The 27,198-nt window shown below is 53.5% G+C and overlaps 11 protein-coding genes across 11 annotated transcripts; 5 read left to right on the top strand and 6 right to left on the bottom strand.

Moving 5' to 3' along the window:
* Positions 1–167: 167 nt before the first annotated feature.
* On the bottom strand, positions 168–2,359 carry QC763_502130 (uncharacterized protein). Its single transcript, XM_062912809.1, has 2 exons — positions 1,967–2,359; positions 168–1,899 (listed from the first exon to the last, which is right to left on the bottom strand). The coding sequence occupies exons 1-2, from the start codon at positions 2,094–2,096 to the stop codon at positions 356–358; spliced, it is 1,674 nt and encodes a 557-aa protein (XP_062763828.1). The 5' UTR covers positions 2,097–2,359; the 3' UTR covers positions 168–355.
* A 134-nt stretch (positions 2,360–2,493) lies between these two features.
* Positions 2,494–4,778, top strand: QC763_502140 (uncharacterized protein; the record flags this gene model as incomplete). The annotated part of the gene is made up of 2 exons (XM_062912810.1): positions 2,494–3,310; positions 3,372–4,778. Exons 1-2 carry the CDS (start codon positions 2,534–2,536, stop codon positions 4,776–4,778), a joined length of 2,184 nt encoding a protein of 727 aa, XP_062763827.1. The 5' UTR covers positions 2,494–2,533.
* A 179-nt stretch (positions 4,779–4,957) lies between these two features.
* QC763_502150 (uncharacterized protein) lies at positions 4,958–6,585 on the top strand (the record flags this gene model as incomplete). The annotated part of the gene is made up of 4 exons (XM_062912811.1): positions 4,958–5,247; positions 5,311–5,851; positions 5,916–6,297; positions 6,359–6,585. 4 exons carry the CDS (start codon positions 4,958–4,960, stop codon positions 6,448–6,450), a joined length of 1,305 nt encoding a protein of 434 aa, XP_062763826.1. The 3' UTR covers positions 6,451–6,585.
* Positions 6,586–6,923: 338 nt separating this feature from the next.
* Positions 6,924–7,286, bottom strand: QC763_502160 (uncharacterized protein; the record flags this gene model as incomplete). Its single annotated transcript, XM_062912812.1, has 1 exon — positions 6,924–7,286. The coding sequence occupies one exon, from the start codon at positions 7,284–7,286 to the stop codon at positions 6,924–6,926; it is 363 nt and encodes a 120-aa protein (XP_062763825.1).
* Positions 7,287–7,548: 262 nt separating this feature from the next.
* Positions 7,549–8,747, bottom strand: QC763_0079870 (uncharacterized protein; the record flags this gene model as incomplete). The annotated part of the gene is made up of 2 exons (XM_062906086.1): positions 7,549–8,625; positions 8,713–8,747. 2 exons carry the CDS (start codon positions 8,745–8,747, stop codon positions 8,475–8,477), a joined length of 186 nt encoding a protein of 61 aa, XP_062763824.1. The 3' UTR covers positions 7,549–8,474.
* Positions 8,748–9,582: 835 nt separating this feature from the next.
* INT6 (eukaryotic translation initiation factor 3 subunit E) lies at positions 9,583–10,984 on the bottom strand (the record flags this gene model as incomplete). Its single annotated transcript, XM_062912813.1, has 2 exons — positions 9,583–10,503; positions 10,571–10,984. The coding sequence occupies 2 exons, from the start codon at positions 10,982–10,984 to the stop codon at positions 9,583–9,585; spliced, it is 1,335 nt and encodes a 444-aa protein (XP_062763823.1).
* Positions 10,985–11,342: 358 nt separating this feature from the next.
* On the top strand, positions 11,343–12,169 carry img2 (54S ribosomal protein img2, mitochondrial). The gene is made up of 2 exons (XM_062912814.1): positions 11,343–11,913; positions 11,971–12,169. The coding sequence occupies exons 1-2, from the start codon at positions 11,557–11,559 to the stop codon at positions 12,019–12,021; spliced, it is 408 nt and encodes a 135-aa protein (XP_062763822.1). The 5' UTR covers positions 11,343–11,556; the 3' UTR covers positions 12,022–12,169.
* Positions 12,170–12,617: 448 nt separating this feature from the next.
* Positions 12,618–16,924, bottom strand: QC763_502190 (uncharacterized protein; the record flags this gene model as incomplete). The annotated part of the gene is made up of 3 exons (XM_062912815.1): positions 12,618–15,858; positions 16,539–16,666; positions 16,895–16,924. The coding sequence occupies 3 exons, from the start codon at positions 16,922–16,924 to the stop codon at positions 12,618–12,620; spliced, it is 3,399 nt and encodes a 1,132-aa protein (XP_062763821.1).
* Positions 16,925–18,912: 1,988 nt separating this feature from the next.
* Positions 18,913–21,685, top strand: QC763_502200 (uncharacterized protein). Its single transcript, XM_062912816.1, has 5 exons — positions 18,913–20,552; positions 20,627–20,897; positions 20,954–21,088; positions 21,148–21,394; positions 21,586–21,685. Exons 1-5 carry the CDS (start codon positions 20,202–20,204, stop codon positions 21,596–21,598), a joined length of 1,017 nt encoding a protein of 338 aa, XP_062763820.1. The 5' UTR covers positions 18,913–20,201; the 3' UTR covers positions 21,599–21,685.
* UTP6 (U3 snoRNP protein) lies at positions 21,635–23,718 on the bottom strand. Its single transcript, XM_062912817.1, has 2 exons — positions 22,948–23,718; positions 21,635–22,881 (listed from the first exon to the last, which is right to left on the bottom strand). Exons 1-2 carry the CDS (start codon positions 23,035–23,037, stop codon positions 21,727–21,729), a joined length of 1,245 nt encoding a protein of 414 aa, XP_062763819.1. The 5' UTR covers positions 23,038–23,718; the 3' UTR covers positions 21,635–21,726.
* Positions 22,062–27,093, top strand: CWH43. The gene is made up of 8 exons (XM_062912818.1): positions 22,062–23,726; positions 23,801–23,968; positions 24,042–24,374; positions 24,424–24,550; positions 24,659–24,700; positions 24,756–24,840; positions 24,891–24,936; positions 24,990–27,093. Exons 1-8 carry the CDS (start codon positions 23,624–23,626, stop codon positions 27,002–27,004), a joined length of 2,919 nt encoding a protein of 972 aa, XP_062763818.1. The 5' UTR covers positions 22,062–23,623; the 3' UTR covers positions 27,005–27,093.
* Positions 27,094–27,198: the final 105 nt, after the last annotated feature.

The raw sequence follows: 27,198 nt of genomic DNA, 5'->3' as shown, positions 1-27,198 counted from the left end.
CCGTTGCCGGCAAGGAAAAAGAGTGTGAGGAAAAGTGGGGCAGCCATTCAGGGGTCGGTGTGGATAGGGGGGAAAGTAAACAAACCCCTAAACTAGCTCAGGGATCAGTGCCAAGGACAATAGTGAGCTGGTGGGTGAGAAGAGCAACACGCAAATCTCCAAGATAATCTGTTTGAACTCAAAAACAATAGTTTCCATTTTCTGACGCCTTCGCTAACCTATGATGTTTCCCAAGTGTAGCGGCTGCCCCTCTTCGTGTGACGAATATGTCTATGATCACAAAGAAACCAAGTATGAACATGAAGTCAACGAAAGCAAACACGCCCTTTCGAAACATAGAAAAATAAAACCCCCATTACTCAGCTCTCTTCGATGGCCATTCCGTCCTCCTCGTGGCACTCGCATAGAAGTTAAGTGGCCGAGTGACCAGAAACTCTGGGTCATAAACAACAGCTTCCGGCGACGCATCCTCAAACTTGTAGTTGTATACCAATTCAGCCAACACCATCTTGACCTCGGCCAGTGCCAGATTAAACCCCACACATCCTCTTTTACCCGCAGCAAAGGGTGTGTAAAGCCCCTTGCGAGCTGCCTGGGCAGCAAACCCCTGCTCGAGCCACCTGTCTGGGTCAAATTTCAATGGGCTGTCCCAGTGAGCTGGATTCTTGTGCAGGCTTGGAAAGCACGTCGTGACGACGGAGCCCTCCGGGATGAAGTAACCACCAGGCAAGATGAGATCCTTCTTTGCGTTTCTCGTTGTCTGGAAACTTGGACTGTGGAGCCGTTGCGTTTCTTTGATGAAGGAGTCGAGAAACTTCATAGCATGCAACTGGTCGTAAGTCCAGTCCTTCTCGCTGTCTGCCCCATGGTCGACAAGCTCTTGCAGGAGCCTCTCTTGATTGCCTGGATATTTTACTAGCGCATAGAGACTCCATGACAGTAGCGAGGCACTGGTAGTGAAACCAGCACCCAGCACCGCCACAGTGTTGGCCAAAAGCACCTCCTCAGGTAGTCCCTGGCCCTTGTCGTCTCTAACCAGGCTGAGATAATCAGCAATACATGTCGCTTTCAACGACGCAGTTGGATCTGATAGCGACAGCGTCTCCCCGTTAGGTGAAGCACATTCCCTCAGGGCTCTGGCAATCTCCGCCCAAAGTTCATCGCGCACTGCACGAAGTCGGGCTGCATCCCCAAACGGCAGTAGTCCGTACCAAGCGGGGCGCAACGAGACTTTCTTCATGAGGTGCAGATATTGCCCAAACAGCCTGATTGGTAACGCCGGCGGTGTGTTGACCGCTTTGAAATGCTGCAGGTCCTGTCCGGCTACTACACGCCAAATAACCTGGCCGCCCATTTTGAACATGTATTGATAGACGTTGAATGCAAGGTCTTTGATGGAGAGCTCATCAAGGACGGGGAAAATATCCCGCGCTGCTGCTCTGATGAGTGGTGCATGGTGAGCTATGGCGCGGGGTGACAGTGCAGGTGGCACAAATTTGTGGCTGATGGCAAAGGCAGGGGATGCTGTGTCACAGGTGAAGAGTGCATTCTGCTCGCTGAGGTAGTACAACGGGTGCGAGGGGTTGGATGTTGCTTTGGTGAAGAATTCTCCCTCGAGCAAAATGTGTCGTGATATTTCTGGGTCATTGGTGTGGTAAGTTGTTGTTCCCATGTTTACAGTCTTGATCATGGGCCCATATCGTGAAAAGAGTCTGTCGAAATTTCCAAGGGGGTCGGGATACAGCTCATAGTGGTTACCGACGACAGGAAGCGTCTTTGGTCCGGGCGGAATGCGGACCGATGAATCTTGGGATCCTCGTAGCTCCACCGGGCCATCACAATACTTGACTTCTTCAAGAGAAGTCAGCGTTCCTATTGCGGGGCTATGGAAAGTGATCGCTGCAATGAAACATTAATTAACATGCGGTCATCTCATTATCCCTTGCTGTAATTTCGTAAGACTCACACATTGCATCGACAAATCCAAAAGTCCTCCCCAATTCGCTTTTGAGCTCGTCGAGTGTCTCCATCGTGGACATGTCGACCTCGTGGCAGTGCCCCTGAATGAGCGTCCCGAGGTTAAATTGCTGCTGCATGACTGGAGCTTTGGCGGTAGCCTCTATCGTGGTGGTGTTTTCGCGATGCAGAGAGAATTAGTGATCGTCACTTTGCTAAGGTGGTGTCGAGTGAAACAGTTCTTCTGCATGCAGTCTACCGTTGATTAGTGGTAGATGTAGTGAAACTGTCGCGGTGGCGAATCAAAACGGCGGGCGAAGCAGCTACATGGCCAAAAACGGCACCGGGCCGAACTTGACTGATTCGGAGATAGTTAAAATGAGGAACCTGGAAACTAACCATCGACTAGTAAGTCGACAGCCATGTAAGTTATCAATAGAGGCCCAGGTTATCTTTGGGTCAGATTAGATTGATGCACTGGTGCCGTAGAAACCATTCTCGCTGTCCAAAGTCAACACTTCGACAAAGCATAAACACTGATACATCACGAAAGTCAACTAGGGTATCATACCTGAAGATGTGCGGCATCACAGCCAGCATTGCCCTCCCGCGAGGCAGGCTTGATTCACAGCCTGCCGTCGCCAAACAAACTCCTCCAGCACACAATTCAGCTCAGACAAATGGCTCAACGTTCTCGGCTGGTCCCATTGAAAAGCAACTTCGGTCCTCCATCGACATCCTGAATCATCGTGGCCCAGATGAAGCCGGAGTCTGGATCAGCCAAGACAGCAGCATTGCCCTTGGTCACTGCCGCTTATCCATCAACGACCTTTCTCCCAGCGGCTCCCAACCCCTTGTCAGTGATGATGGAAGCATCCATGCTGTCGTAAATGGGGAGATCTACGACCAAGATAGACTGTGGGAGGAGTGTCGCGAGCAGTATGGCTACCAATTTCGAGGAGAAAGCGACAGTGAACTCGTGGTAGCCTTGTACAAGATCCACGGCGCTCCTCATTTCTTCAAGTACTTGCGGGGAGAATTTGCATTCGTCTTGTATGATCGTCGTGAGGGGAAAAGAAGAGTGATCGCTGCTCGCGATCGGTTCGGTATCAAGCCGCTGGTGTGGACTGTGTCGAACGATCGACTCTTGATCGCCTCAGAGGCCAAGGCTTTTTTGCCTCTGGGATGGAAGGCCGAGTGGGACGTTGGTGCTATCGTCAGCGGTGGGTGGATGCTTGACGACAGGACCCTCTTCAAGGGAGTCCACAAGGTCCTTCCTGGGCATTGGCTTCAGGTGACAGAGGAGAAGGGGATCGAAGATCAAACATACTGGGACGCTGAGTATGAAGATAAGGTCAGTATCAAGGATATCGCCGTTTGGCCATTCTTGCGGGAATAGTGCTAACATATGGTAGACCAAAGTCGAGACAAGGCCGCTTGAAGAGATGGTCGAAGGTGTTCGTGAAAGGCTGGTCGATTCGATTCGTCTCAGGCTGCGCGCTGATGTCCCAGTTGGCATTTACCTGTCTGGTGGCATCGACTCGTCAGCTGTCGCTGGTATCGTCACCCACCTGGCAAAGACGGAGCATGTAAAAATTGGAGATCGTGCACCAACCACTCCAGTTACCTGCTTCAGTGTTCGATTCCCAGAAGAATCCGGTTATGATGAGTCCAGTATCGCAGAAAGAACAGCAAAATGGCTTGGGGTTGAAACCATCAAAGTCGATGTCAACGAGGCACGTCTGGCAAGCGACTTTTCCGATACCGTGTGGCATTGCGAGCATCACCACTTTGACCTCAACACCGTGGCCAAGTTTGCTTTGTCTAAGCTACCTCGAGATCATGGTGTCAAGGTCGTTCTCACGGGTGAAGGAGCCGACGAGCATTTTGCTGGATATCCCTACTTCCCTGCCGAGTTTCTCTGCGAGCCAGACCTCGCGCTGCCAGATACGACACTCAGCTCTGACAACGAGCTTCGCGAGGCCATGAGACAGACAACGGATGCCGAGATGAGAGCCATCTGGCGCAATATCGGTGCTAACCAGTACGACGGCCGGCTCGACCACCCCTCGCTTTCCGACGCGAACGCCCGGGGTATGGCTGAGAGTATCCTGGCGTGGCATCCCACCCAGGGCCTCTTTGCACCCTGGGTCCAATCCAAGTTCCAAGACCTCGACTGCCGGGCCACGCTTATTACATCACACCCAGCTTCTGTTCGCGCCAAGATGCGAGGGCGCTGGCACCCACTGCACACTGCCCTGTACATGTGGAATAAGAGCTGTCTTGCCAATGTCCTCTTGTCGTGTCTGGGCGACCGGACAGAGATGGCACACAGTGTTGAGGCACGTACCCCTTTCCTGGATCATCACTTGGCCGAGTACGTGAACCGACTTCCTCCCAGCCTTAAGCTATCGTACAATCCCGCCGAAACAGCCACGCCAAAGCAAGGAGAAAAGCAGGGTCCCCTTTGGAAGACAGCCGGCTCTGGTCTTCACAGTCTTACTGAAAAATGGATTCTACGTGAGGCGGTAAGGCCATTCATTACTGATGAGCTTTACCGACGGAGAAAGCACCCTTTCCTAGCACCAACCAAATGGCCTAAAGGGGGTCCTTTGAACCGCATGTTTGAGACCCTCCTGACCAGACAGGCAGTTGAGGGCCTCGGCTTTGTGAACTGGGCCGCAGTTGAGCATGCACTGCAAAAGGGATTCGGCGACCATGCTGATCCGAAAGCGTTCCGTACTCTGAGTTATGTGGCCGCATGGGTAACGTTGGGCGAGAAATTCGCGGTCGGACAGTCAAAGGTGAATGGCTCCGCATAAGGACGTATAAGCCGCTGGTCACACACCACAGGCAACCAGCGGAAACGGCCAAAATGGGAAATCACCGAGATATAGGTAGACGCGATAGACGCTAGAAGGGTCACATTAGAATGCTGCATTGCTTTAGCTAAGACATTTTCTCATGCAGCTTGCGCAAAGACAAGTTCCACAGCGTCAAGATGATGCTGCTCAGACTGGTAACCCTCGCGACATCGCTGCTTGGTCTTGTTACACCGGCATTGACGATCCCATCACCTGCGGCTCCCTTCAAGGTTAAACCATTTCGGGTAAACCTTTCGAAGAATGTTCCTCACATGCTGGATCTCATCCGGTCAACACAGCTTCCGGCGAAACCGCAGTATCCAGGGATTGGGTCTTCCTTCGGGATTGATCTTGACGCTCTCAAAGCACTGAAGCAAGAATGGCTTCATGATTTTGACTGGGAACGAGAACAAGCGTCTATCAACAAGTATGTCTGTCTCCTAGAACCACCTAGCCCAATGGACTGATACATTATTTTTTTTTTTTTAAGATTTTATCATTACGCAGTGACGGTTGAGGGTCTCCAAATCCACTTCATCCACGAAAAGTCCAAAGACCCAAACGCAATACCATTGCTTCTATGCCATGGCTGGCCCGGCTCGTTTCTAGAGTTTCTACCCATCATCAAAGACCTGACCCAACGAGCAAGAACGTCCACCGGCAGAAATGTCTCATTTGACATCATCATCCCTTCACTGCCCGGGTTTGCATTCTCATCATCCCCGCCACAAAATTGGACATTGGATGACACAGCACGTGTGTACAACACGCTCATGACGAAGGTCCTTGGCTATGAAACCTACGCTGTCCACGGAACTGCTCATGGCGTGGCTATCTCGTTTACTTTGTACGATGAGTTCAACACCACAGCAAGAGCTGCCCATCTTGTGTTTATGTTCTTTCATCCTACTACCCCTGAGGAGATTTCAGCGAGGAATATTTCTCTTTCGCCGCTGGAGCAATTCGAATTGCAAAGGTCGGTGGAATGGGGTGTCAATGGTATGGGATATTTTGTTATGCAGACAACCAAGGTTAGTAAGGTAACTTGCATTATTGGATGACTTCTACAACAACTAACTCACGTCTGCCATACAGCCCAACACAGTTGGCTTGGCCCTACACGACAACCCTGTAGGACAACTAGCCTGGATAGGCGACAAGTACATTGACTGTAGGGTAGCCCTGACACAGGCCGCTGGCACATCACTGACATTCTTCACAGGGTCGGACCCAAGAGCTGGTACAGCCCCATCCATATTAACGACAAACGAATTGTTGCGTTGTGTTTCACTCTACTACCTCACGGGGACATTTCGATCATCGATATACATCTACGCTCAAGATCCGGGTGCCTTTGAAAGAGTGCCGAGACGGGCGAGGACGGATGCGCCGCTTCTTGTGAGCTTCTTCAAGTACAACACTGCTTTTTGGCCTCGGGAGGTGATTGCAATGGTTGGGAATCTTACCAAGTATCGAAGTAAGTCTTTGTGTCTGGAACCGTTCTGCTGATGCTAGATCAGATGTTGACAGCGTGGCAGATCATGATTTTGGAGGTACCTTTGCCGGGCTGGATAACCCGCCGGCTTTGATAGAGGACTTGAGGGAGATTGGAACTGACTGGCAATATTGAAAGAGCGCATTAGAGAATTATATGCTTGGGTGGCTTTGAATCCGACAGCTATCAGTCTGCCGTTGATAAGAAGGGGCTCGATAGAAAACAAGACCCTAACAATTACCTAGAAAGCTTACCTATAGTCCCCCACCGTCTGAAAACCGTCTTCCGGATTAGAAAGAATCAAAGTCTCGTGACTATCTATTACGGATGTTCTATCCAGCTCCAAATCATCCGCTAGTCTATCGATACGAAATTACTGTCGGAGGTCTTTCGATCAAACAGCGCCACTAGTTAAAAGATTTGCCAGACCAAAGCTTGGATGGAGATACTATGCTATGTTCGCTGGCTAACGATCCCTTTTTATCATGTCTTCGCCTGCTCGTGATTACGTATTTTATGGCTTCGCCTGCTGCCGATTACGGTGTTCTCAACTTCGCTTCCATGCTTACCGTGCTGTTTTTTAGATGCTCAGACAAATTTATTGATGATCAGATAACAACACCGCCCAATCGAATATAGTCGTCATGTCTGGAAACTTCGGGTGATGGCACACCTCCGCAGATACCCACAACAAGACATAATCGGATCTTGACATAACTGGATAGGAGGTCGCGGGCAGCATTGGCAGCGTTTATAGTGCCCATCTCAGCGAGAATAACGAGGACAACATCATCTTGGCCAATTCTCCCTGTCCTGTATTCATTCGAGTCTTGTTGTGATCTTCCGTAGGGGTCGCCCTCTCGATCCCAAAACTCGTCGAAAAGGTACAGCACTGCTTCAGCTTCGAGCGGGAGGGCGCACATAATCGCGATCTGGAACTCATCCCGGGTGGCAGGTCGGCTTTCGGCCATCGCTGGTCGTTGTCGTGGCTTCCTAATGAGAGAAAAGGTTGAACTTTGGACGTCGGTGATGAGGATGGAAGAAGTAGAGCCTGAGCGCGAAAAGAGATGGTTAGAGAATCTCCGCACCATTTGCTATCACATCTCTTGCGCTCCCATTGGAAGAGAAGTGAGTTGGGCGGCATGAGAGCTGCGCCTTCCACAGCCACTTGCTCAGTATCAGCTGGTCACCCCAAACTGCTAGATACCGTTTACCAGTTCTGCCTCAGAACAACAGAACACATCTCAAGATTTCAGTATTTGCCTTGGGCGATTTCCATTCGTCATGGTAGATAATTTACTTGAGAAGAGTATATGATCTTTGGCCAGTTGTAGTTGGTACCTGCATTCAATCGACATGTTATGTTATCGGCAAACTGAGACTTGCTACACTTCTTCAACCTCGAACGGCACACATATTAGCCACCACCCACCACACTCACACACACCCCCACTCAACGTGACATTTCGAACACCGAGCATGATGTCCACACTCCCCGCTCTCACAATCGTGTTCAAACAACGTATACGGCCCCTCACCACAGCGGTGCTAAACCCCCAGTCAGATTTAGCATACACTCAGCAAAACCTGTACAAACAAGCTTACGCAAAACCAATACTCCCAACACTGGTAGTTTTCATCGCCCTTATCCTCCTCAGGTGGCGTACCACCCTCCCCTTGACGACCGGAAGGTACCGGTTTGGCCTTTCTCACTGACCTCCTGACCGCGTTCCGTATCTGTGAGCGAGGCATGACAAAACAGGACTTGCTGGGCTGCAAGACAGAAGGCAGAATGCTTTTGAGGCGATCAAGTGTTGAGAAAAGTGTGCCTTCCGAAAGTAGGGGAAAGCAGAGCAGAGGGATGGAAACAAGAAGCTGCACGGAAAGATCGCTGCTTGCCTCAATTCGGTGAGGCAGGTAGGTAAGCATGGCTGTGCAGCAGCAGCCCCTGTCATGAAGAGCCAAACGTGGCATGCCTGGATGCCTATCATTGTGTATTTCTCAAGTGAGGAACTATCCGCAAGTTTCTGACTACATCTCACAGGGTCATCTCATCAAATAATATGCAGTGATGCATAAAGCTGAGATCGGTCCCCGCACGTCCACACCACAACAAACATCTTTCCAAACACTCTACACAATCCAGCAACACGCCCTCCTCAAAACAAACCCTTCATCAAGTCCTCACGATCAGGAACGAGGGACCCATTCATTTTGAACAATACACAGCTTGCAAGGCCCCACATGCTGGCAGTGAAGATCCAAACAAACAGGTGTTTGCTCGTTATAAGAACCTCCGCCGCGTCGGTGCTATGGTTATTTTAACATCATCCTCAAGTCAAACCCGCAGATTCGCCCGACGGGTAGGGTTGGAACGGAGAAGGTCTTACGCAGTACCAAAGTTGAACCCGGAAATGCCGTTCAGGGGGCATTTTGATGTCTGAAGGGACGATGATGTTCTAGAAGTCCTTTTGCCTCTTGGGAAGACTAGGGTCAAGGACGCCGAGAAACCGGCAATGAAGGTGGAGGAAGAGGAAGAGAGGGGAAGCACGTCGTGGCAAGAGACTCTTCCAAGTACGGTAGAGAAGACCAGGCTCTGCCTTGGCACAGTGAGACGAGAAGAGTATGCAGGTCTGCGTGAGCAAGTGTGGCAAACGCTCTTCATGTGACCGGCTCCGGCGAGTGGTGGTCTGCCAGTCTTTATGGCGGTTGAAAGTGCTGAAATGAGACGCTGGGAAATGGTGTCATTTCACTTCTTCTTGATGGAAGGCTGAGGCAGATGGAGTGAAGCGAAATATTCCAGAGATGGCATGAAAGTCTGTCTCCTGGACATTTGCTCGCTCCTATGAGAAAGATGACACCGTTTCTGGGTTGCTCATCAAGCCTTGAGTTTTTGTTACAGAGCCACACACCAGAAAAGCTTCATTCAAAACAGTCCATTAAGCCATTTTTGTCAATACGCCTGATAATGAGGTATATTACATCGCTTCCAATTCCACTGTGGTAAACCGTGAGAGCAATGCAAAGACATCAACCATTTTTGCTTTGTCTCCTCCTATTCCTCACCCAGAAATGTCTAGATTGACGCCGCGCCGCCTCCCCACCCGCCAAACCCGTGGAGCTCCCATCTTCTCTCTCCGGCTTTCCGGATGGATGATGAGAGAAGTTCCCCCATTCTCTCTCTCTTGTGAAGGGGTAACAAAAGCAAATGTCATGGTCCCGGCATCTCCTTCTACAGCAAGCACATCCTCAACCATCCCCTCTCCCTTATGACCTGCCACCAACCGCGGAAGTCAAAACCTGTGTCCGGAAGAAACCGCCCTTTGTCTTCTCAATCACCTGCTGGTAGACAGAGGTCGGTGGGTGGTTCATGACGACTGTACCCTCCTTGTAGTCAATCTTGGCGTCCAACCTGGTGTCGCGGATCAGGTTGACAATCCACTTCTCGGCAGCCTCGGCGTTGAGACCCAACCGTGCGCTGAGGTCGGTAAGGGAAATACGGGCGTGGATCTTGCAGTAGCTCTCGAAGATGAGATGTCTGGCCGAGTCGACGAACTCATCAGCATGATTAAGAAGGAAGAAGTCGCCGCGGAGGACCTCCTCAGCAAGGACGAGCTGTTGCTGGGCCTCCTCGAAATCGAAGTCGATGCACAGGGCGTGTACAAAGCGGGTAATGGGGTCCTGGTACTCGTAGGCCTCCTGCTTGACGATGCGGACAATGTCCTTCATCTGCTTCTGCTGGACCCCCATGTTCTTAGCCTTGGTGCGGTTGGTGATAACAGCCACGGCAAGGTAGCGCAGGATCCAAGGGCAGTTGGCCTGGATGGTGTTGATGTATCCGGCGTTGAAGAAGAGGTCGAGGATGGGCTCACGGGCCTTGTCGTAGTTGAAGAGGGGGAAGAGAGCCCAGTGGATGAGGGAAGTCCGGTGTTGCAGTTGGGCGAGGGGGTTTTGCGACAGCTTCGAGTCGATAACTTCGCGGACCTTTTGAACCTCCTCCAACGCCGAGTCCCAGCTCATGGTGAGGATCTCGCAAGCCAGTCTACCCCATGTGGCGTAGGCGACCTTGTCGTTGTCTGTGGAAAGGACGCGGAAGCGGTAGAGAGTCTCAGTGGCGTCACCGTAGTTACCGCAGCTATACTGAAGGTTGCCCAGGTCGAAGAGGGCGTTGACCATGTCGATGGTGACCTGTTGTCCAACCACTCTAGTCAGCACCACAACTTTCCTTCCCAATATGCACAGTACCAAGTCTTACATCGTGCTCCCGCTTCAAGAACTCCAAGTTGGCCACCTTGTCGCTTCGGAGGGCATTAACAACGTCGTCGCGCTCGAGGAGCTCTGTGATCTTTGCGGTCTGTTGCTCGTATTTCTCCAGCTGGCTGAAGACCTGCTTTTTCCTCTCGGTGTACTCGGCGGGGGCTTCGTCGAGGCCTTCGAGCTCGCAGTACAGGTTGGCGACGTAGTCGGTCATGTTGGTGCGCTTCGTGAGCGCAAACTTGGCCTGTGTGATTTGGCGCGCCTTGGCTTCATCCCTGACCTGTCCATCCTCGTCAACAAGCTGGCTGGCGCTGAACTCGAGAAGGGGAAAGATCATGTGGCGGTCGAGGTTGGGGGCGAGCTTGTTGAGCAGGTCGTACTCGGACCCGCCGCTGGCGGTGGTGGAAGCCATGATGGTGATGGGCTGTGGTGTCGTTGTTGTTGTGATGAGATCCTCCGAGTTGGGAGTGACGAAGTCGTGAAAAATAATCGATTCCGTCGGTGGGGGGCGTATCGCAGGTCTCGGTCGGTCGGTCGATCGAGGGGCTACGAGGACGTGGTCGGGTACTGGCAGGGGGAGCGAAAAGAAGAGCCGAATTGACAAAGCCGACCAATTTTCAGTGAGGGTATCTTTCGCTCTCTTTGGTGGGGTCAAAAATTGCAAAGTGCGATGCTCCTCCAGTGGGCAACCCGCATTGGGAAGAGATGTGGTCTGTGCGCCTCAAGCTTTTGCTTTGACATGCCCCCGCCATGTCTGTGTCCCCTCCAAACTGTTGCGGGCGGCCGCCGGCCATTTGTTCCGCCGAGCACCGACCATTTTTCGATGCAGCAGTCGCGAAGAGAGCTTCGAGATAGCATCAGTACGACAGCCACTTGCGACGACGACCACCACCACAATCCGGTCCGTTGACCTTGCTTAACCCGCCCACCCGAATCACCACCCCGAGTGTGCCTCACCAGAAACAACAACACCACAACATCACAATGCTTCGACCAACCCTCCTCCCCTCCCGCCTCCTCCGGCAACAACCAACCCTCACGCCCCTCCTCAGACAGTTCCTTTCCACAGCTCCCAGCCAACCCCAAAAACCCTCCTCATCCCCACCACAATCCCTCCCAAGACAAAGCCAAAAGACATACTTCCCCTTCGCCCTCGGCCGCTCCCGCACAAACAACTACTCAGTCTACCAGGACGCCAAGCGCGGCGGCAATTTCAAGCTCACAATCATCAAAAAGATCGAGGGGAACAGGATAGCCTTCAAGCAGGAGCTTGTCAAGGCGCTGAATCTGTCGCCAAACGACATCAGAGTCAACAGTTTGACGGGGCATGTGGAAGTTCGGGTGAGTTTGCATCCGACAAGAAGACGAGTATGGGAACGCTGATGCTGAGGGAAATAGGGGCACCATAGGTCAGAGATTGTTGCTTTCCTGGAGGAGAGGGGGTTGTAATGGGTGAATGCCGGGAGACGGGAGGCCGTGTATGATATCAGGAGGCCAAGATGCAGTTCTGGAGATGGAAAATGATATACCCCCATGCTGGAGGACGACGGTAGTTGTATGATACAATCTAGGGTCCATTGAACCTCAAGATCGGTCAGTGACCGAATTTTGCTGCAACACACTGCCGAACATCGATCGACGGGACGATAGTAGTACGACATGCAAACAAAGCGACAAAATGTTCAATACGCCTCACAGTTTCAATACTGTGACTACCTATGTAAACCGCCCCTTAACCAGTCCTACCACACCTATCCTTTTTTTCCAAATCACACCGAAATAAAGATCCATACAACACATATCATACCAATCGTTGGCTGCCCCTGTCGAAAAGTCGCTGTCCAAGACCCCCCTCACATATAGACGCAAAACAAGATCTCTCTTTCTATCCAGATGAGCCACTCAACCATGACCCAAGCGCCCAAAACCACGCTCGCTCGCTAAACTAACGCCGAAAAAAGAGTACCGCCATGAACAACACACTTTTCAAAAAAGGGTTGATAGGTTACAACAACATATACAGAAAACTACCCAATGAGGATGCTTCAGCGGACCAGGCGGGCATACGCGACCAAGTCAGTCAACATCCCTTCCACGGTCCATTCCCTGGCATGCATCTGCAGAGCCTGCAAAACACTTTCCCTCGCCGGCAGGATCTCGGGCGGAATACCGCTCTCACCTGCTGGGCGGTGGGGGTCCCTAGCCTTCTCGCACAACCTCCTGATCAAGTTGATGCCAACCGACGAGATGTAGACGAGCTCGGCATCTCGCTTTGGCGGGCCACGCCCTGGCCTCATAGCCTGGCTTTCGTACAGACTGCTGATTTGCCGGACGAGCGCATACAAGTTCTGCGCAAACCCATTGCCCGAGGCCAGCCATGATCGCGCCACTCCGCTGTCAAACTCCGGCGCCAGCCCTGCCATGATGTCGGCAGCGAGGAGACCTTGCATGATGATGGGTTTCCGAACCTCGACGAGCGGGGGCAACGGGTGGCGAGGTTCCTTGGTGCAGTCGGGAATAGGGGCGATAGCAAGCGCAAAGGCTCTGGTGAGCAGTTCGCAGGGTGGAGACGTGTTGAGCATAGACTCATTCGTGAAGATGGCCGTGTAGTGTGTCCGATTCGGTTCGTCCCGCGCGAGTAGTTTGGCCAGCGAATCAACGGCGTGTGGGAGATAGGGGTGCGACCGAGGGTCGTAGACTGAAAAGTACAGCTTGCCGTTCACCATCGTCGGGGGTGGATTGGGTGCAAAGGCGAGCAGAAATTGCAACAAGCAAAAGGCCTGTTCTCGCCCTGGTATTTCAATCGCACCAGCAATGTTGCTGAGTAGTGTGACCAGATCCTTCATGATATCCAGTGTGTTTGCGTTGCTCCGAAGCAGCATTTCGCGGGTTCCCATGTATCTAATGACCACGCACAACAACTTGATGACGGCTTCATCGGCGAGAGCCGGATGGTTATCATCGCGCCAGGACATGTTGCGGAAGATAGTTGTGATGCATATGAGCCTGTCAGCCGCACGCTCAAGGTCATACTCCGAGGAACCATGGACCGGGATGCTTTTGACGGTAAGCCTATCGATGCGACAAGCCCGGACAATATCCTCATAGGGCGAAATAACAATCTCGTTGGACGCTTCCTCCGAACTTTCGGCGAGTAGCTCAATCTGCTCTTCTGCGCAGTCCACCAGCGCCTCTACCAGCTCGGGGCAGAACTTGAGTTCAATTTGAGGGATAGGGATAGTGTTGGTCGGCGCAAAAGAGTGCAAGTCACTGGCCGTAATCCTTGCAAGGACATCGAGGGCAAGCCGAACTTCACCATGAATGCCGCTTTGGAGACTCTTGGTGATGGCATGGAGATCGACATTCCCGAGTTCATAGGCAGCTGGCAGGTCGATCATGGCGTTTTGGAGCTCCTGGCCAACCTTTATCAGGCTAGCGTCAACTCCTCCATATGATATGTGTTCCCGAGAAGACGGCATATACTCCTCGGGATTCGTGACAAAGGGGGCGGCAAACTTGGCGGTGCCCGCCAATTCCTCAGCCATTCCCTGATTTTCTGCCTGCGCCGAGCCGGGGACAGACATGCTGCCAGGTTTGCCTTGGGCAGGAGACTGCATAGAAAAGTCCTCATTCGTGGGCGTGGCCTGTATGCTTCTGGACAAGCTGTGGCGCTGTTGGTGGGTCTGGCTGGGCATCATGGGCTGTTGACCGTGAACCGGGAAACCGTTCATGCCGGCTTGCTGTCCACCCGGAGGCTTGGCTGGCGACGGCATCGGACCTTGTTGGAGTGGTGATGGCTGACCGGGCTGCATCATCTGCCCCGGCATCTGGCCAGGAGGCATAATCTTAGTAGGCGTTCCTGGGGCCATCTGCGGAGCCTTCTGCATCCCTCCCTGCTGCATGCGCATCTTGACCATTTCCTCATACTTGAACAGCCACCGCTCGTAGATTGCTTTGAAGTGGGAGGGTGCCGCCGGTACTTGCTGCGGGTGGATATTCAGGGCCATGGATACCTGGACCCAACCATTTGATTGTGTGACGGCGCGGTATCCTCCAAATTTCATGACTGCGTGGAACAAAGCTTGTAGATCGATAGGCTGGTTCCCAATGGTGGGAAGCGTTTGGTCCATCACCTGACCGCTCGAGGCAAAAAAGGCGCGGAGTTGATTCAGAAACTGGGCTGGAGGAACCTGCCTCAAAAACTGTTGTGCCGGTATGCCTTGTTGGGGCCTCATTCCTCCTGGTGGCATTTGTCCGTTCGGAACACCTGGTCTGCCGGCCATCATATTCCTCTGCTGAGCTTGGTGCTGAACTTGAGCCTGGACGTGAGCTTGGGCTTGGATTTGAGCCGGTGTCAAGTTTGTGTTTGGAGCAATTTGCATCATGTTCTGAGCATTGATTTGCTGTTGTAGTGACCGCTGCTGCTGCATCTGCATTTGATACAGAAGTTGCTGCTGTTTTTGGGGATCCATTGCGCCGCGCCCTTGGCCCATCTGTTGCTGCAGCATCATGTTTTGCATCTGACCCGCCATTGGATTTTGCATTTGCTGAGGCATCTGTTGTATTTGCTGGGGAAGCTGACCTTGCATCTGGGTCATGTGCTGAGCCATCATGGGGTTTCCCATGGGATTGGGCGACGGCGACGGCCTCGCAGGAGATTGGGCCGTGAACTGAGGATTAAAGCCTTGTGGAAAAGCATTCTGTTGCATAAAAGCCTGCGGGTTTCCTCCGTGCTCAGATGGAACCGGCGACGTCTGTGGGAATTGTTGCGCGGCAGGCGAGAATGGATGGGGAGATGCGGTCGACACCCTCTGTGGCACACTGCCTGGCCGCATCTGGTTGCTCATTATGGGAGACGGAGTAGCATTGGCCGAGCCGTTTTGCTGAAGATGAGGATATGGGGACGGCTGGCCACCTTGTTGTTGCGCCATGCCTGGTGGTTGATAGCCCGGGAACGGCGACTGCTGGGGTGTCTCGGCGCGTGAGGTTGGCAGCATGCCAGGTGCCTGTCGCGGTGACTGTCCAATGCTATCTTCTCTGGGACGAGCCCGTTTCGATGGGATGACTGAGTTGGTCTGATACATCGCGTTCGGAAACGACGGCGAGGCATTGCGCATCGGGGTATTCTGCATGGCGAGTTGCTGGGGGTTCGCGAACTGCGGGTTGAATTGGGCGGGATTTCCCATAAAGGCCGAAGGGTCCATCATGACGCCGGCAACAGCAGCCGGGTCGGCGATCGCAAAGCCGTTGCCATTGTGAGAGGGAACAGCGCCGTCGTTTATCCAACTCATGGCGGTCGCGATGTATGATGGAGGCTCGGGGGGAAGGTGGTTACGGCAACGAGGACGGGAGAGTCGCACCCATCAGCTTCAATGAAAACCCTTTGCGACCGGCGGTTAGCGACGACGTAATTCGATAAAAGCACGTGCCAGTCAAAGGGAAACGATGGAATAAAGATGCAGAGTCGCACGGCAGAGACTTGTCGCGATGGAGCAAGTATCAGTCGCGTCGCGGTGGGTGGTCGGGTATGGCAGAGGAGTGTGTGTGTGCAGTGGGTTAAAACGGGGCAGGGACACCGGATTCTGGCTGGCGCTGGGTGCAGGGCTCTGCTGCTTGCGTGTGGTGCGGCAGCCCGGGGGGAGTGGTGCTGGGTCCACCCAAGCGAGCAGCAACAGGGCCACAGAGAGGGAACAGCAGAGGGTGGCAGCAGCAGAAAAAAAAAACCCAGGACCGAGCCTGCCCGGAGTCGCAGACTTCTTGCGACGGCCTAAGCTGCCGCTGTCGCAAATGCGATGGATGGATGCCGATTCGGGAACACCGCCGGGAGCCAGCAACCAGGCTCCGGAAAGCCAAACAACCGCCGGCTCCAAGCAGGACCACCTGCCCGAGCAGCAACCGCCAGGCGGACACCGGGACACGGGGAAGGAATGAGAAAGTGGAGGCCATACGGCCAAGGTTTGACGTACTCGAAACTAGGAGTCCGGAGGTTGATGCTGGAGCCGCGAGAATTTTTCGCCGTCAGCGCCTCTCGGGTGGTCACCCAAACCTCGAGACTTCCACAGTCACCACCACGAAGTCCCGGCTTTTGCCAGACCTGCAGCTCGAGGCGTGGAAAAGGCACTCGTCGGGCTTCTGCTATAAGGTTCGGAAACGAATCGGCAGGCCGGGGGTGGATAGGGTGGATGAGGGAAACAAAAGGGCAGGTCTTACCTCAGTACCCAGGTCGCGCGTGCTTGTCGGATGTCCACTGTCCAGTGGTGCTGTGCTGTGACAGAGCGCACGCCGCGAAAAGGAACGCTGGTTGCTTTTCAGCCGGACAAACCTTGGGGCCCTCCTGAAACGGCCTAGTCATGCGGGTCCCTCCCGCGCTCTACGACCAATCAGAGCCACAGATGAGGCGCGACATCCAAAACAGTGGCCCGTGCACCGTGTGTTTCCACCAAAGGCTCTGTCTGAGCCTCTGACGCTCTGGCCGTTCACCATCATGGCCAGCGTTTTCCAATGGCACCTCACAGCCCTGTCAGCCGTTTCTGACAAGGTCATTCACAGAGACGCCTTATGCATCGAAAGTGATATTCCTTGGCTTCAGAAACCAGGGAAATTCTGGCCGTCCAATATCCAACAAAGCGTCACACTTTTCGAAAGCCAGAATAGGAGGTGAGGGTGTTCTTGCTGGGTGCTCATGGTGATCTTGACATCCTGGGAAGGGTCTCACGATGCTCGTGCCATGGTTGTTGCGGGAGCGAGCTCGAGGAGGATGAAGTATAAATGAAGGGGCATGTTTCCCGATGGGCATGTTTCCCGATGGGCAGCCATGTCCCTTTATACTCAGGGGTAGCCGACCCGGTGACAGAGTGGTGGATGGGTGGCGTTGAAGTCTTGATAATGATGGGACAGAGATGCTGATAATGGGGTGGATGGGCTTTGACCTGACCAGCAGCCAATCGCTCCACAGTGAAACTCAAAGAGCAGCGCTCGGTGACGGAAAAAAAGTCACACAAATGAGGAGAAATCCGTATGAAGAGTGTCGCCAGAATTGAAAGAGTCCTCATTGCCGACGCCCAAGATGTACCGGCGCCTAGATTTGGCGACTCGCTTGACCGCCGACAGACCGCCGCACCTCCCGCATTGCTGCCCCGCCGATAATCACCGCATGACTTGGACTTGGCCCAGCAATCGTCTGGTGCCTGTTTTTGCCGCACATTCCAGCCTGAAAATGACAACAGCCATGCTCATTCCCTTTCTCTCTTGCAGTTGTCGAACTGCCAGCAGAGGAGGTTGTCGCATGTTGATGGCCAGTCCCATCTCATTCAGGCCGTTTCCCAGGGCCCCGGATTTGAGCGAAGTGGATTGGGGTCGTGGAGGTGATCCTGGCCTGCTCGCCCTGGGTGGTCCTCCCACCCCTAATGAGCCCATCCTCGTCAATCCATCCAGTGCTGGTCGTAGTCGAGAATCTGGTGATCATGACATCGTTTCTCATTCCCTCTCCCTCAGTTTCCCCAATCTCCCACGTGTCGCTGGAAATGTTGTCGTTGTCATCTTGTTATTCTTGTGCTGCTCCCACTGGCCGTTTGCACTAACAGCGCTGGGTCCGTTCTGGGGCAAAGGGACTTGAAGAATGATAGCAACGCCTTGTTCATATGGCAGCAGAATCAGCAACAACGCTGTAAAACAATCCAGACGGTGGAAAGGGGAAGAAAAAAAGGGCAAAAATGAGACGGGAAATGAAGCAGGAAAGGAAACGAAGGGGGGAGGTGGGCAGTTGGCCATTTTATTGTCGGTTGACCTTCAGCACCAAAGTCACTTTTACAGCCAGGCACTAAAAATTCTCCGACCAGCAGACCATTTGACAGGGCATCGAACACCTCCACCACCCCGGCCCAGCCAAACTCAAATGCTTTTGGTACCTCTGTCCCAGTCCTCGTCCCCGTCCTCGTCCTCCGTTCTTCCGTCTTTTTTTTGTGTTTCCCACGAGGCACAAGAGCAAGACACAGATTGTGGCCGGGCGTGGGTGTCCATAGCGTTGATGTGATTCTTGGTCGTCACCACCTACCTACCTGACCCCCCCTTTCCCATTCCAGGTTCCCCCTCCCCTCTTCACCTTGACGGTAGATCCGGGCAGCCTGTCCCCATCCACTCCGAACTGTTTCCTTACTGCGTCTTGATTGCATGTCCACAGTCACAAAGATTGCGCTCCCGTGCCTTGTACTGTTTCTCTTTCCAGCGAGGTGGTACACTACATAAGTTGTTGACTCGTCAAAGTGCTCTTTTTTTTTTTTGGCTCTTCGTAGTCCCCCGTGGCTTTTCCCCCTCCTCGCCCCCTCCCCCACATCCGGTGTGGTTGAGGTGCTTCTTGGGTCACGGCACGCTTACCACCACATTTATACCCACCGGCCGACCTGCTATGTTTCGTGGCCTTATTCACCACTTCTATTTGCCCTTGATCTTCATCAAAGATTTGTGGCCCGAAATCGCTGTTGTATGGTAATGGTAGGGCCTGGTGTACTCGGCAGCAATGGTGATCAATCAACCCCAGCCGCTTGTTTCGTCAATCCTCCACGGACCCCTGCTCTCCGGCCGCTGTGTCCAGCCATCGTGCCATCCAAACAACCACAGCGCGGCGATGTAGGAAGACCAGGGCTCTCTACGCACGCAAGGCACTCGTCGAATATCGAATCTAAAAGATCTGCTTTGTCCGCGAGGTGCTCATTCTTATCTGCCGTCAAGGGCCACAACCAAGCCTTCGGGCAGCCACACCTGTCAAGTCACCAACTCACCAACTCACCAAGTCAATATCGCAGGGCTTGTGAACTAATGCTCAAGCAATGATTTGTGCTCATCAGGGAAACAGGGAAAAAGTCGACCCAAGCGGAAGAACTTGGATGAAACAAAGTCGTGGTGGTGATACAAACAGTATATTGGCCATCCTGATATTTCATCTCGACGACTGTTGATTCTGTCCAAATAACCGGAGTGTCCGGGGGCACCTAGCGAAAAGCAACGATGGGCTCGCTCTACCAGCTGTTCCCATCCGTGGGGGAATGCATTCCATTGGTGACATCCGCCTCTTTGACAACACGTCAGATCCCACGTCGGCACTTCGTTCCTGGAACCCCTCAGAGGACGTGATTGCCTGCCTGCCTTGCTTGCTCTGTGGACTTGTGGCCCAGGGGACGTGATTACCCACTGCAGAACAACCCCAGATTCACAATATCATTGTCACTTTGCCTTGGGCATGGGCAGCGACGGGTACCTGTTGTCATTGGGAAGACGATCATTTCCAGCGAGGAAAATGTCCGGTATTTCGTGAAAGTATTTGAGGCATGTACCTTGCCGGAGAAAATTCTCCTCTTCCTCAAGATATCGCGGACTCCCAATGCCCGGGGATTGAATTCGGCCCGGGCCGATGGTGTCTGGGATCCTCTTCGGGAGTCCCATCCGGGCGTCAAGACCCGCTCTGTGGAGGGCAACCCTTCATCATCAAAACCAGCCAGATCAATTCGCACCCACCATTACCTAGAATAGTGAGTGGCCATGTCATTCGGTTATGAGTTCTCAATACCAAATGACTTTCAGAATATAAATCAAGCATAAACTAAGAGATCGGTAAGTTCGTGGAGCGCAAGTCCATGGTTCCAAAGGGCTGGGCAACGTCGCGTGTCGCGTGCGCTCCCTGGTGGCTATCCTTGGCTTGGCATGGGCCTGGTCTCTCTCAACGACCATCTAAATTTCCAATCAGATCTGACCGTCCCCCTTCATCACATACAACCAAAGTGAATATTTCAGGTTTTGCAGCCGTCCGGTTTGCGTCAGCAGCCTCCACAATGCCGAAGAGAAAGTCTACCCATGCAGAGGAGCCAGCCGTGGCAGCTCCTGAGCCGCGCCGGCGTTCAATGCGTCTGCAAAGGACGGAGGATGAGACTGAGCCCAAAGCTGTGAAGAATGAGAAGGCCTCAAAGGCAGATATCAAAACTGAAGAGGTACGTGGTTTCCCTTCTCGGCTTGAGATTATCTGATCATCAGTGGACCACAAACGTGCTCACATCCTGCTCAGGACGAGCCATCCACCAAGAAATCAAGGACCTCAAAACAGGAAACAGAGCCTGTGGTTAATAAGTCCTCACCACCAGCCAGAAAAGCAACCAAAAAGGCCGTCAAAAGGGAGGAGGTTGAAGAAGCTTCACCCTCTCCTGCCCCGGATGAGTCCGAACAAAAGAACTATTGGCTTCTCAAAGCCGAGCCCGAGTCTCGGTATGAGAACGGTGTTGATGTCAAATTTTCGATTGACGACCTGGCGGCCAAGACAGAGCCAGAGCCGTGGGATGGTATGCTGATCTCTTCCCGTTGTCTCCCACTTATTCTCCTTCTAACATCTCACCAGGCATCCGCAATTACGCCGCCCGCAACAACCTTCGAGCCATGAAGAAGGGTGACTTGGCCTTCTTTTACCACTCCAACTGCAAGGAGCCCGGGATCGTGGGGACGATGGAGATTGTAAAGGAGCACTCACCTGATCGTAGGTTGCTCACGGCAAATGTGTTCTATCGAGGGTCTCTTTACTAACGTGTTGGATAGTGTCTGCTCACGACCCCAAAGCGCCATACTACGACCCAAAGTCCAAGCCCTCCGACCCCAAATGGAGCGTTGTTCACGTCAAATTCCACGAAAAGTTCAACAAGCCGATTACGCTGAAAGAACTCAGGGAACTGGGCGCGCCCGGGGGGCCTCTGGACAAGATGCAAATGATCAAGCAGTCGAGGCTGAGCGTCAGCAAAGTCTCGGCTTCCGAGTGGAAGTTTCTTATGGCGGTTGCCGAGAGAGGGTGAGGCCGTAGCTTCTCTTGCATGGTGAAACACCAGTCGATCTTCGGACCCATGATTCGGCGGATGGGCCACCCCTCGGTTCGCACTATCGGATATGGATGTTGGCGGATAGTCAGTCGTGCTGAGGGAGGCGGAACCAGATTACTGTAATGATTACGGGTGGAATCATGCTAACGAGAATGACCCCCAGCTCCAGACCCTGACATAGTCATCGACCGAAAGTTGCTTGCGGGGTACGAGGCAGAACAGTTTGAGCGCGAAAATCATGACCCTTACCCCGGTAAAGACATCGACCTCTAGTTGTAATTCCATTGATCATTTTATCTGGGTATCAATTCGCAACCTGCTGTTCCAACGACCCCTTTGTGTGCTGCAACACGATCTTAATCCCCTCGTCCAATCCCTCGACGGCCAAAACCCCGTCGAACCAGCTCACCATCTTTTCTACCAATGCCTTCTTGTCGTTTGTCTCTTCCAGACCCTTCTTCAGCCTCGTCAGCACTTCCCTGAGCGCCTTGGGGAACTCCACACTCAACGCGTTCACACCCACAACTGGCTGTCTAATCCCGCAGCTGACAGTGCAAGCATGGCCAGGATACAGCTCCTGCATCGCACCCAGCACATGCCCCACAATCCTCTCCTGCGATGACACCCCGCCAAACTGCGCAAACATGTCGAAAAACATCTCGGCCGCCCTCGCCCCGAAGAACTGTTGCTTCCGTGCTATGTCGAAGATGGCCATTGGTATCGCTCCACTCAGCGCAGGGCTCTGCTCAATCTTCCTGGTCTCCTCCTCTGTCATGACCTTCTTGTTCTTTGGCTTCCCATCCGCACCCTCGGCATCCGGATCAGGAAGCATCAACTCGCCGTCCATGTCCTCATCCTCGCTATCCTCCTCGTCAAATTCGATAACATCCCCCTCTTGCAGCGTTTCCGTGTCCTTGATCGCCTCGACAGGATTAACCCCCTTTCTAACCCCCTTCCCAGCCTTCTTCGCCTCGATCTTCTGCAGCCACTCCATCTCACACCTGGCGTACTCCACCCAAAGGTCTGGCTCCGTGGTGCAAAACCGGCACCCTCTCAAGTAATGCGCCCGGGCTTTTTCCATATCCCCCGCCTTGGCGGCTCTACGGCCAGCCAGAGCCCAAAGAGATGACTCGGACGGGTGAAGGCGGATGGCACGGGTAGCGATGCGGTTCCATCGTTTTGTGGCCTTGACACTGGCGGCGAAGTCGAGGTAGGCGAACCAGAGCTGCAGGGAGCCCGGGTGCTTGTTGACGGCGCGCTCGAAAATGTTGAAGGTGCGTGCCTGGGAGGCGTGGGAGGAGGAGTTGCGGATTTTGAGGCGGGCGCAGCGTTTGGCACGGAGGCGGTCGAGGGAGGTTTCCCAGGAGATGTAGGAGAGGAAGTCGGTTGGTTTGGTACCAGGGGAGAGGATGAGGTGCTCGTAGTCGGAGCGTTTGACGACGAGGGAGCGAATTTCCTCCTGGAGTTTGGGAGGTCAGCGCATTGAAAAGAGAGTGACAGAGCTAGAGGCGACGGGGGGATGTACCTTGGTGAAGATCTCTTTTTCTTCAAACTCGCGGAGCTCGGGAGCTGCTCGCTCGAGGTAGAAGCGGGCCTTTTCTGCGGCGCCACCCATGGTTATGGATTCTAAAACAGGTCTGAAATGCGCTGGGTTGGTTGCGATAGGGAAACGACGGTGCAGTTGCAGTGCTGGGTGGATTACGCAAAGCTTGGAGATGTTCTGAGAAATGGAATGGTGGAAGCTTGTTGCCACGGGCTGGTGTTGAACTTTTTAGTGGGGCCCTGTTCACCTGGGCTCTGCCTGTGGCTCACCGACGCTCACCGTAGCTGCAGGGGCCATGCAGTCGGGTCAACGGCTTGGCGCCTGTGGATTTCTCTGAATGCGGATCGCGCCGAGGTTTCTGGCGCTCTTGGTGTTGTCTCGCCATCCTGTCCAGTTCGATCCTTCCCTTCGTCTCTCGATGCACAGCAACTGTTGGGCCAAGACCAAGCTGTGACATTTCTTCCCTTCTCCTCCATCTGTTCTTTTCTGCAGACACTGACTGCTACTGCCCACGGCGATGTATCCCAGCGCTTGATCCCATCTCCCAACCAAACACACACGTCTTATCGGATCCTCTGCCCTTGCCCTGCCCTTGGCCTGGCCTGAGCTTGAACCCTCGTCCGGAACCCCGCGCCGCGTCGACACGGACACGGCCACAATGGCGTCGTCGTCGTCCCGCTCCTACAAGGACAAGGACGCAGGCGTCGTCCTGTCTTTTAATGGCCAGTGGGTGAGCTGGTCGCACACTGTCGCTGCCTCCTGTGTGTAACCTGATTCACCTTATCGGACGGAGCATTTGTTTTTGCTGACCATTCCCGGCTCCTCCGGATCCCAGTGGCTTTCTTGAGCGCCCTCGTCATTGGGTCTGCTCTTCACTACCACAAGATTGTCCAGAACGAGTGGTACGGCTATCCGCAAGAATGGTTCCCTTCTGTGTCGGCCACCATTGGTGACCGTTATCCTGAACGGTCCATCTTCATGCTGTTCATTGCCATTACCTCTGGTATGTGCCCACGGCCTCTCTCCCTTGGCTGGTCAGTCCGGCTCGGCACTGACACCGAGCCTACCATCATCAGGTCCTCGATTTGCTCTCGTCGGGTTATGGTATCTGTTGACCGCGAAGCCCGGCCGAACGCTACCGAAGCTGATCGGATGGTCCGGCATCATCCGAACTCTCACATGCGGCGGGTGGACCTACATCACGTCTACCGACGACCATGACTGGCACGATATTCTTATGATCTCGTACATTGTCTTTACGATTCCGTGGACAACCGGCTGCATTGCGCTCAGTCCCCCGAATGCCAAAGCGATCAAGTACAGGAAATACATTGCGGGCGCTTTCTTCGGTACTCTGGTGCCGTTGGTGTACTTTTTCATCCAGCACAAGGTTCACCGTGTTGCGGGAGGTAGGTCATGTCGAATCGGAACGGAAATGTCTGACACTAACACGTGTAGCGTACACCATCTACGCTTTCTTCGAATGGGCCTTGATTGTCCTCGATGTGTCCTTTGACGCCGTGACTGCTCTGGACTTTGACTCGCTCGAGATCACAATCCGGGATGTGAAGGGCGCGAGCAAGGGGTACGTCCAATGGCTCCCAAGATAGCCTCAACCCATTTGTACAATGGGCTTGTACAATACCCAAGACCAAATGTTATGTCAAAAGGCTGGTTCTAAAACAGTTAGCAGAGTCAACCACTCTTCTGTGCCCACTGCTGTGCTTGAAAAGGAGTAAGCCTGTCTTATGTACCGGTCAGCCCCCACCGTAAGCTAACAATGCGCCTAGGAAGGAACAGGCCACTGGTGGTGTCTATTCTGCCGGATTCCGCTTTGGCGAGTTCCTCGACATTGCGGCTGATGTTTACCATGGCGTAAGTGGTGTCCACAATGCGCTTATGAGTGCCCATCTAACCAGTGACAGTTTGTGTTCTGGTCCATCTTGACCAGCTTGGGTGTGGTCATCTGGTGTAAGTACTTTTGGAAGATTTTGGTACTAACCATGTAGCTGACACGTCGATAGACTTTCCCTTGTGGCACATGGGCATCTCCGGCTACGAGGCCCTCGTCATGACCACTATTTCGCCTTTCCTGCTTGCCATCAGGCCGTTGCGCTCTTTCATCGTTAGCAACCAGCGCATTACTCACCTTCTGTCACTCGCTGGCCTTCTCGCCTATCTGGTCAAGGACCCTGTTTACCGGCTCTTTACTGTTGGCTTTGGCGTCTCCATGGGTTGTCTCAGCTGGGCTGCTACCTGGTATTCGGACTCTGTGCAGCCCACCAGACTTGAGGCTCGCATCCTTGCGTGGACCATTGGTCTGCTCATGTCGTCTGTTGCCAAGTTTGCTTGGTACACAAACAATCCCATCTGGCCCATCATGCATGCTGAGAACGGTGGCTGGAACGCCACTGGTCTCTTCCTTGCTATTCTTGCCGCCCTGAGGTTCACTCGCCGTGGCCCTCACCAGGGTGGCAACACGACCGAGAAGAAGAGTGGATCGTCTGTTCTGTCTGCTATCGGGATTGGCGGTCTGTTCTTCGGTCTGCATTCCCTTCTCTCTGACACCAGCACCATGATCCTCTGGGTTTGGGATGGTTATCCGATCCGAGGACCTGTTTCCAATGTCCATGGCTGGTACACAATCGCTTCCACGACTGTTGGTATTCTCATCGGCGTCCTCCGACCTGGTTTTGCCACGAGCTGGACTGCATACGGTCTGGGCTGCATTGGTGCTGCCTACCTTACTCTCTATGAGCAATGGCGTGGTTACTACGGTGGCTTGACTTTGGCTGCCTACCTCATGGCCATCGCTGTTCCCATGATTGGCAACGCTGCCAAGAAGAGCCCTGCGGCCACTTTTGGTCTCGGCTTCCTCATCTACAATTTCTTGGTTCTCTTCCACGTCTGGGTTGTCGCCTATGCCTTTGTGCCTGGTGGCCCGCTGGTTCGGGAGCATACTGACTGGATCATGATCACCATGATGCTGGCACTCGGCATTGGGCTCTTTGATCTCATTTCCCAACAGGCCAAAAACAACAACAGCAGCAGCAAGAAAAAGGTTGGTGTCATCCGTCCTGTCAACACTCACCACAGGAAGTATCATTTTGGCGTTCTTGGTGTTCTCAACCTCTTGTTCCTCTCCGCCAACTTCCTGCGCTTCCCTACCAACGACTACAAGCCTTACCACGCCAAGGACCGCCTTTTCACGGCTGGCATCTGGACGATTCACTTCTCTCTCGACAACGACATGTGGTCTTCCGAGTATCGCATGCGCGATCTTATCAAGGAGATGGAGGTTGATGTGATTGGTTTGTTGGAGTCTGATCTGCAGCGCGTCATCATGGGCAACCGTGACACCACTCAGTTCCTTGCTGAAGACCTTGGAATGTACGTCGACTATGGTCCGGGTCCCAACAAGCACACCTGGGGCGCGGCTCTGTTGTCCAAATTCCCCATCGTCAACTCAACCCATCACCTCCTTCCCAGCCCGGTCGGCGAGCTGGCTCCTGCCATTCACGCCACTCTTGACGTCTACGGAACCCTCGTCGACGTCTTTGTCTTCCACTCTGGCCAGGAAGAGGACCCCGAGGACCGTCGTCTCCAGTCAGAGTATCTCTCCAAGCTCATGGGCAGCACCAACCGCCCCAGCGTTTTGTTGTCTTACCTCGTCACGGAGCCCCTCAAGGGCAATTACAACACGTACGTCTCCGACGTGAGCGGCATGCACGACGTGGACAAGACGGACTGGGACCGCTGGTGCGAGTACATCTTGTTCAAGGGTCTCCGGAGGACGGGTTATGCCCGTGTGAGCAGGAGCACCATCACCGATACCGAGTTGCAGGTGGCCAAGTTTGTGGTTCCCAACTCGGAGGAGGACAGCAAGTTTGCTTGGGGTGTGCCGGAGGATGTAAGGGATAGACGGGTGGAGGAGCATGAGGTGCCAGAGGGGTGGAGGTTCCCGAAGATGTTTAGAGGGGAGGGAGTTAGGGGGCACCGGTATCATGTGTTTGATGAGCCGAGGTACTATAACTTTTAATTTTGTGTAATGGTGAGGTGGGTGGGGCAGGGATGTAATGTCGGATGATTGGGAATATGGGGGAGGGATATGGCATTGGGTGACTGGGAAATGGGAAAGGGGGGGGTTGGAAGGATGGCTTTGGTTGGTATATTTAGGATATTGGTTGGGGATGGGGACGGGAGATGAATGTGGGGATGAAAAAGTGATGTGAT

Source organism: Podospora pseudopauciseta (genome assembly GCF_035222475.1).
Source record: "Podospora pseudopauciseta strain CBS 411.78 chromosome 5 map unlocalized CBS411.78m_5.2, whole genome shotgun sequence".
Classification (NCBI taxonomy): domain Eukaryota; kingdom Fungi; phylum Ascomycota; class Sordariomycetes; order Sordariales; family Podosporaceae; genus Podospora; species Podospora pseudopauciseta.
This window is presented reverse-complemented; position numbering and strand designations above follow the sequence as displayed.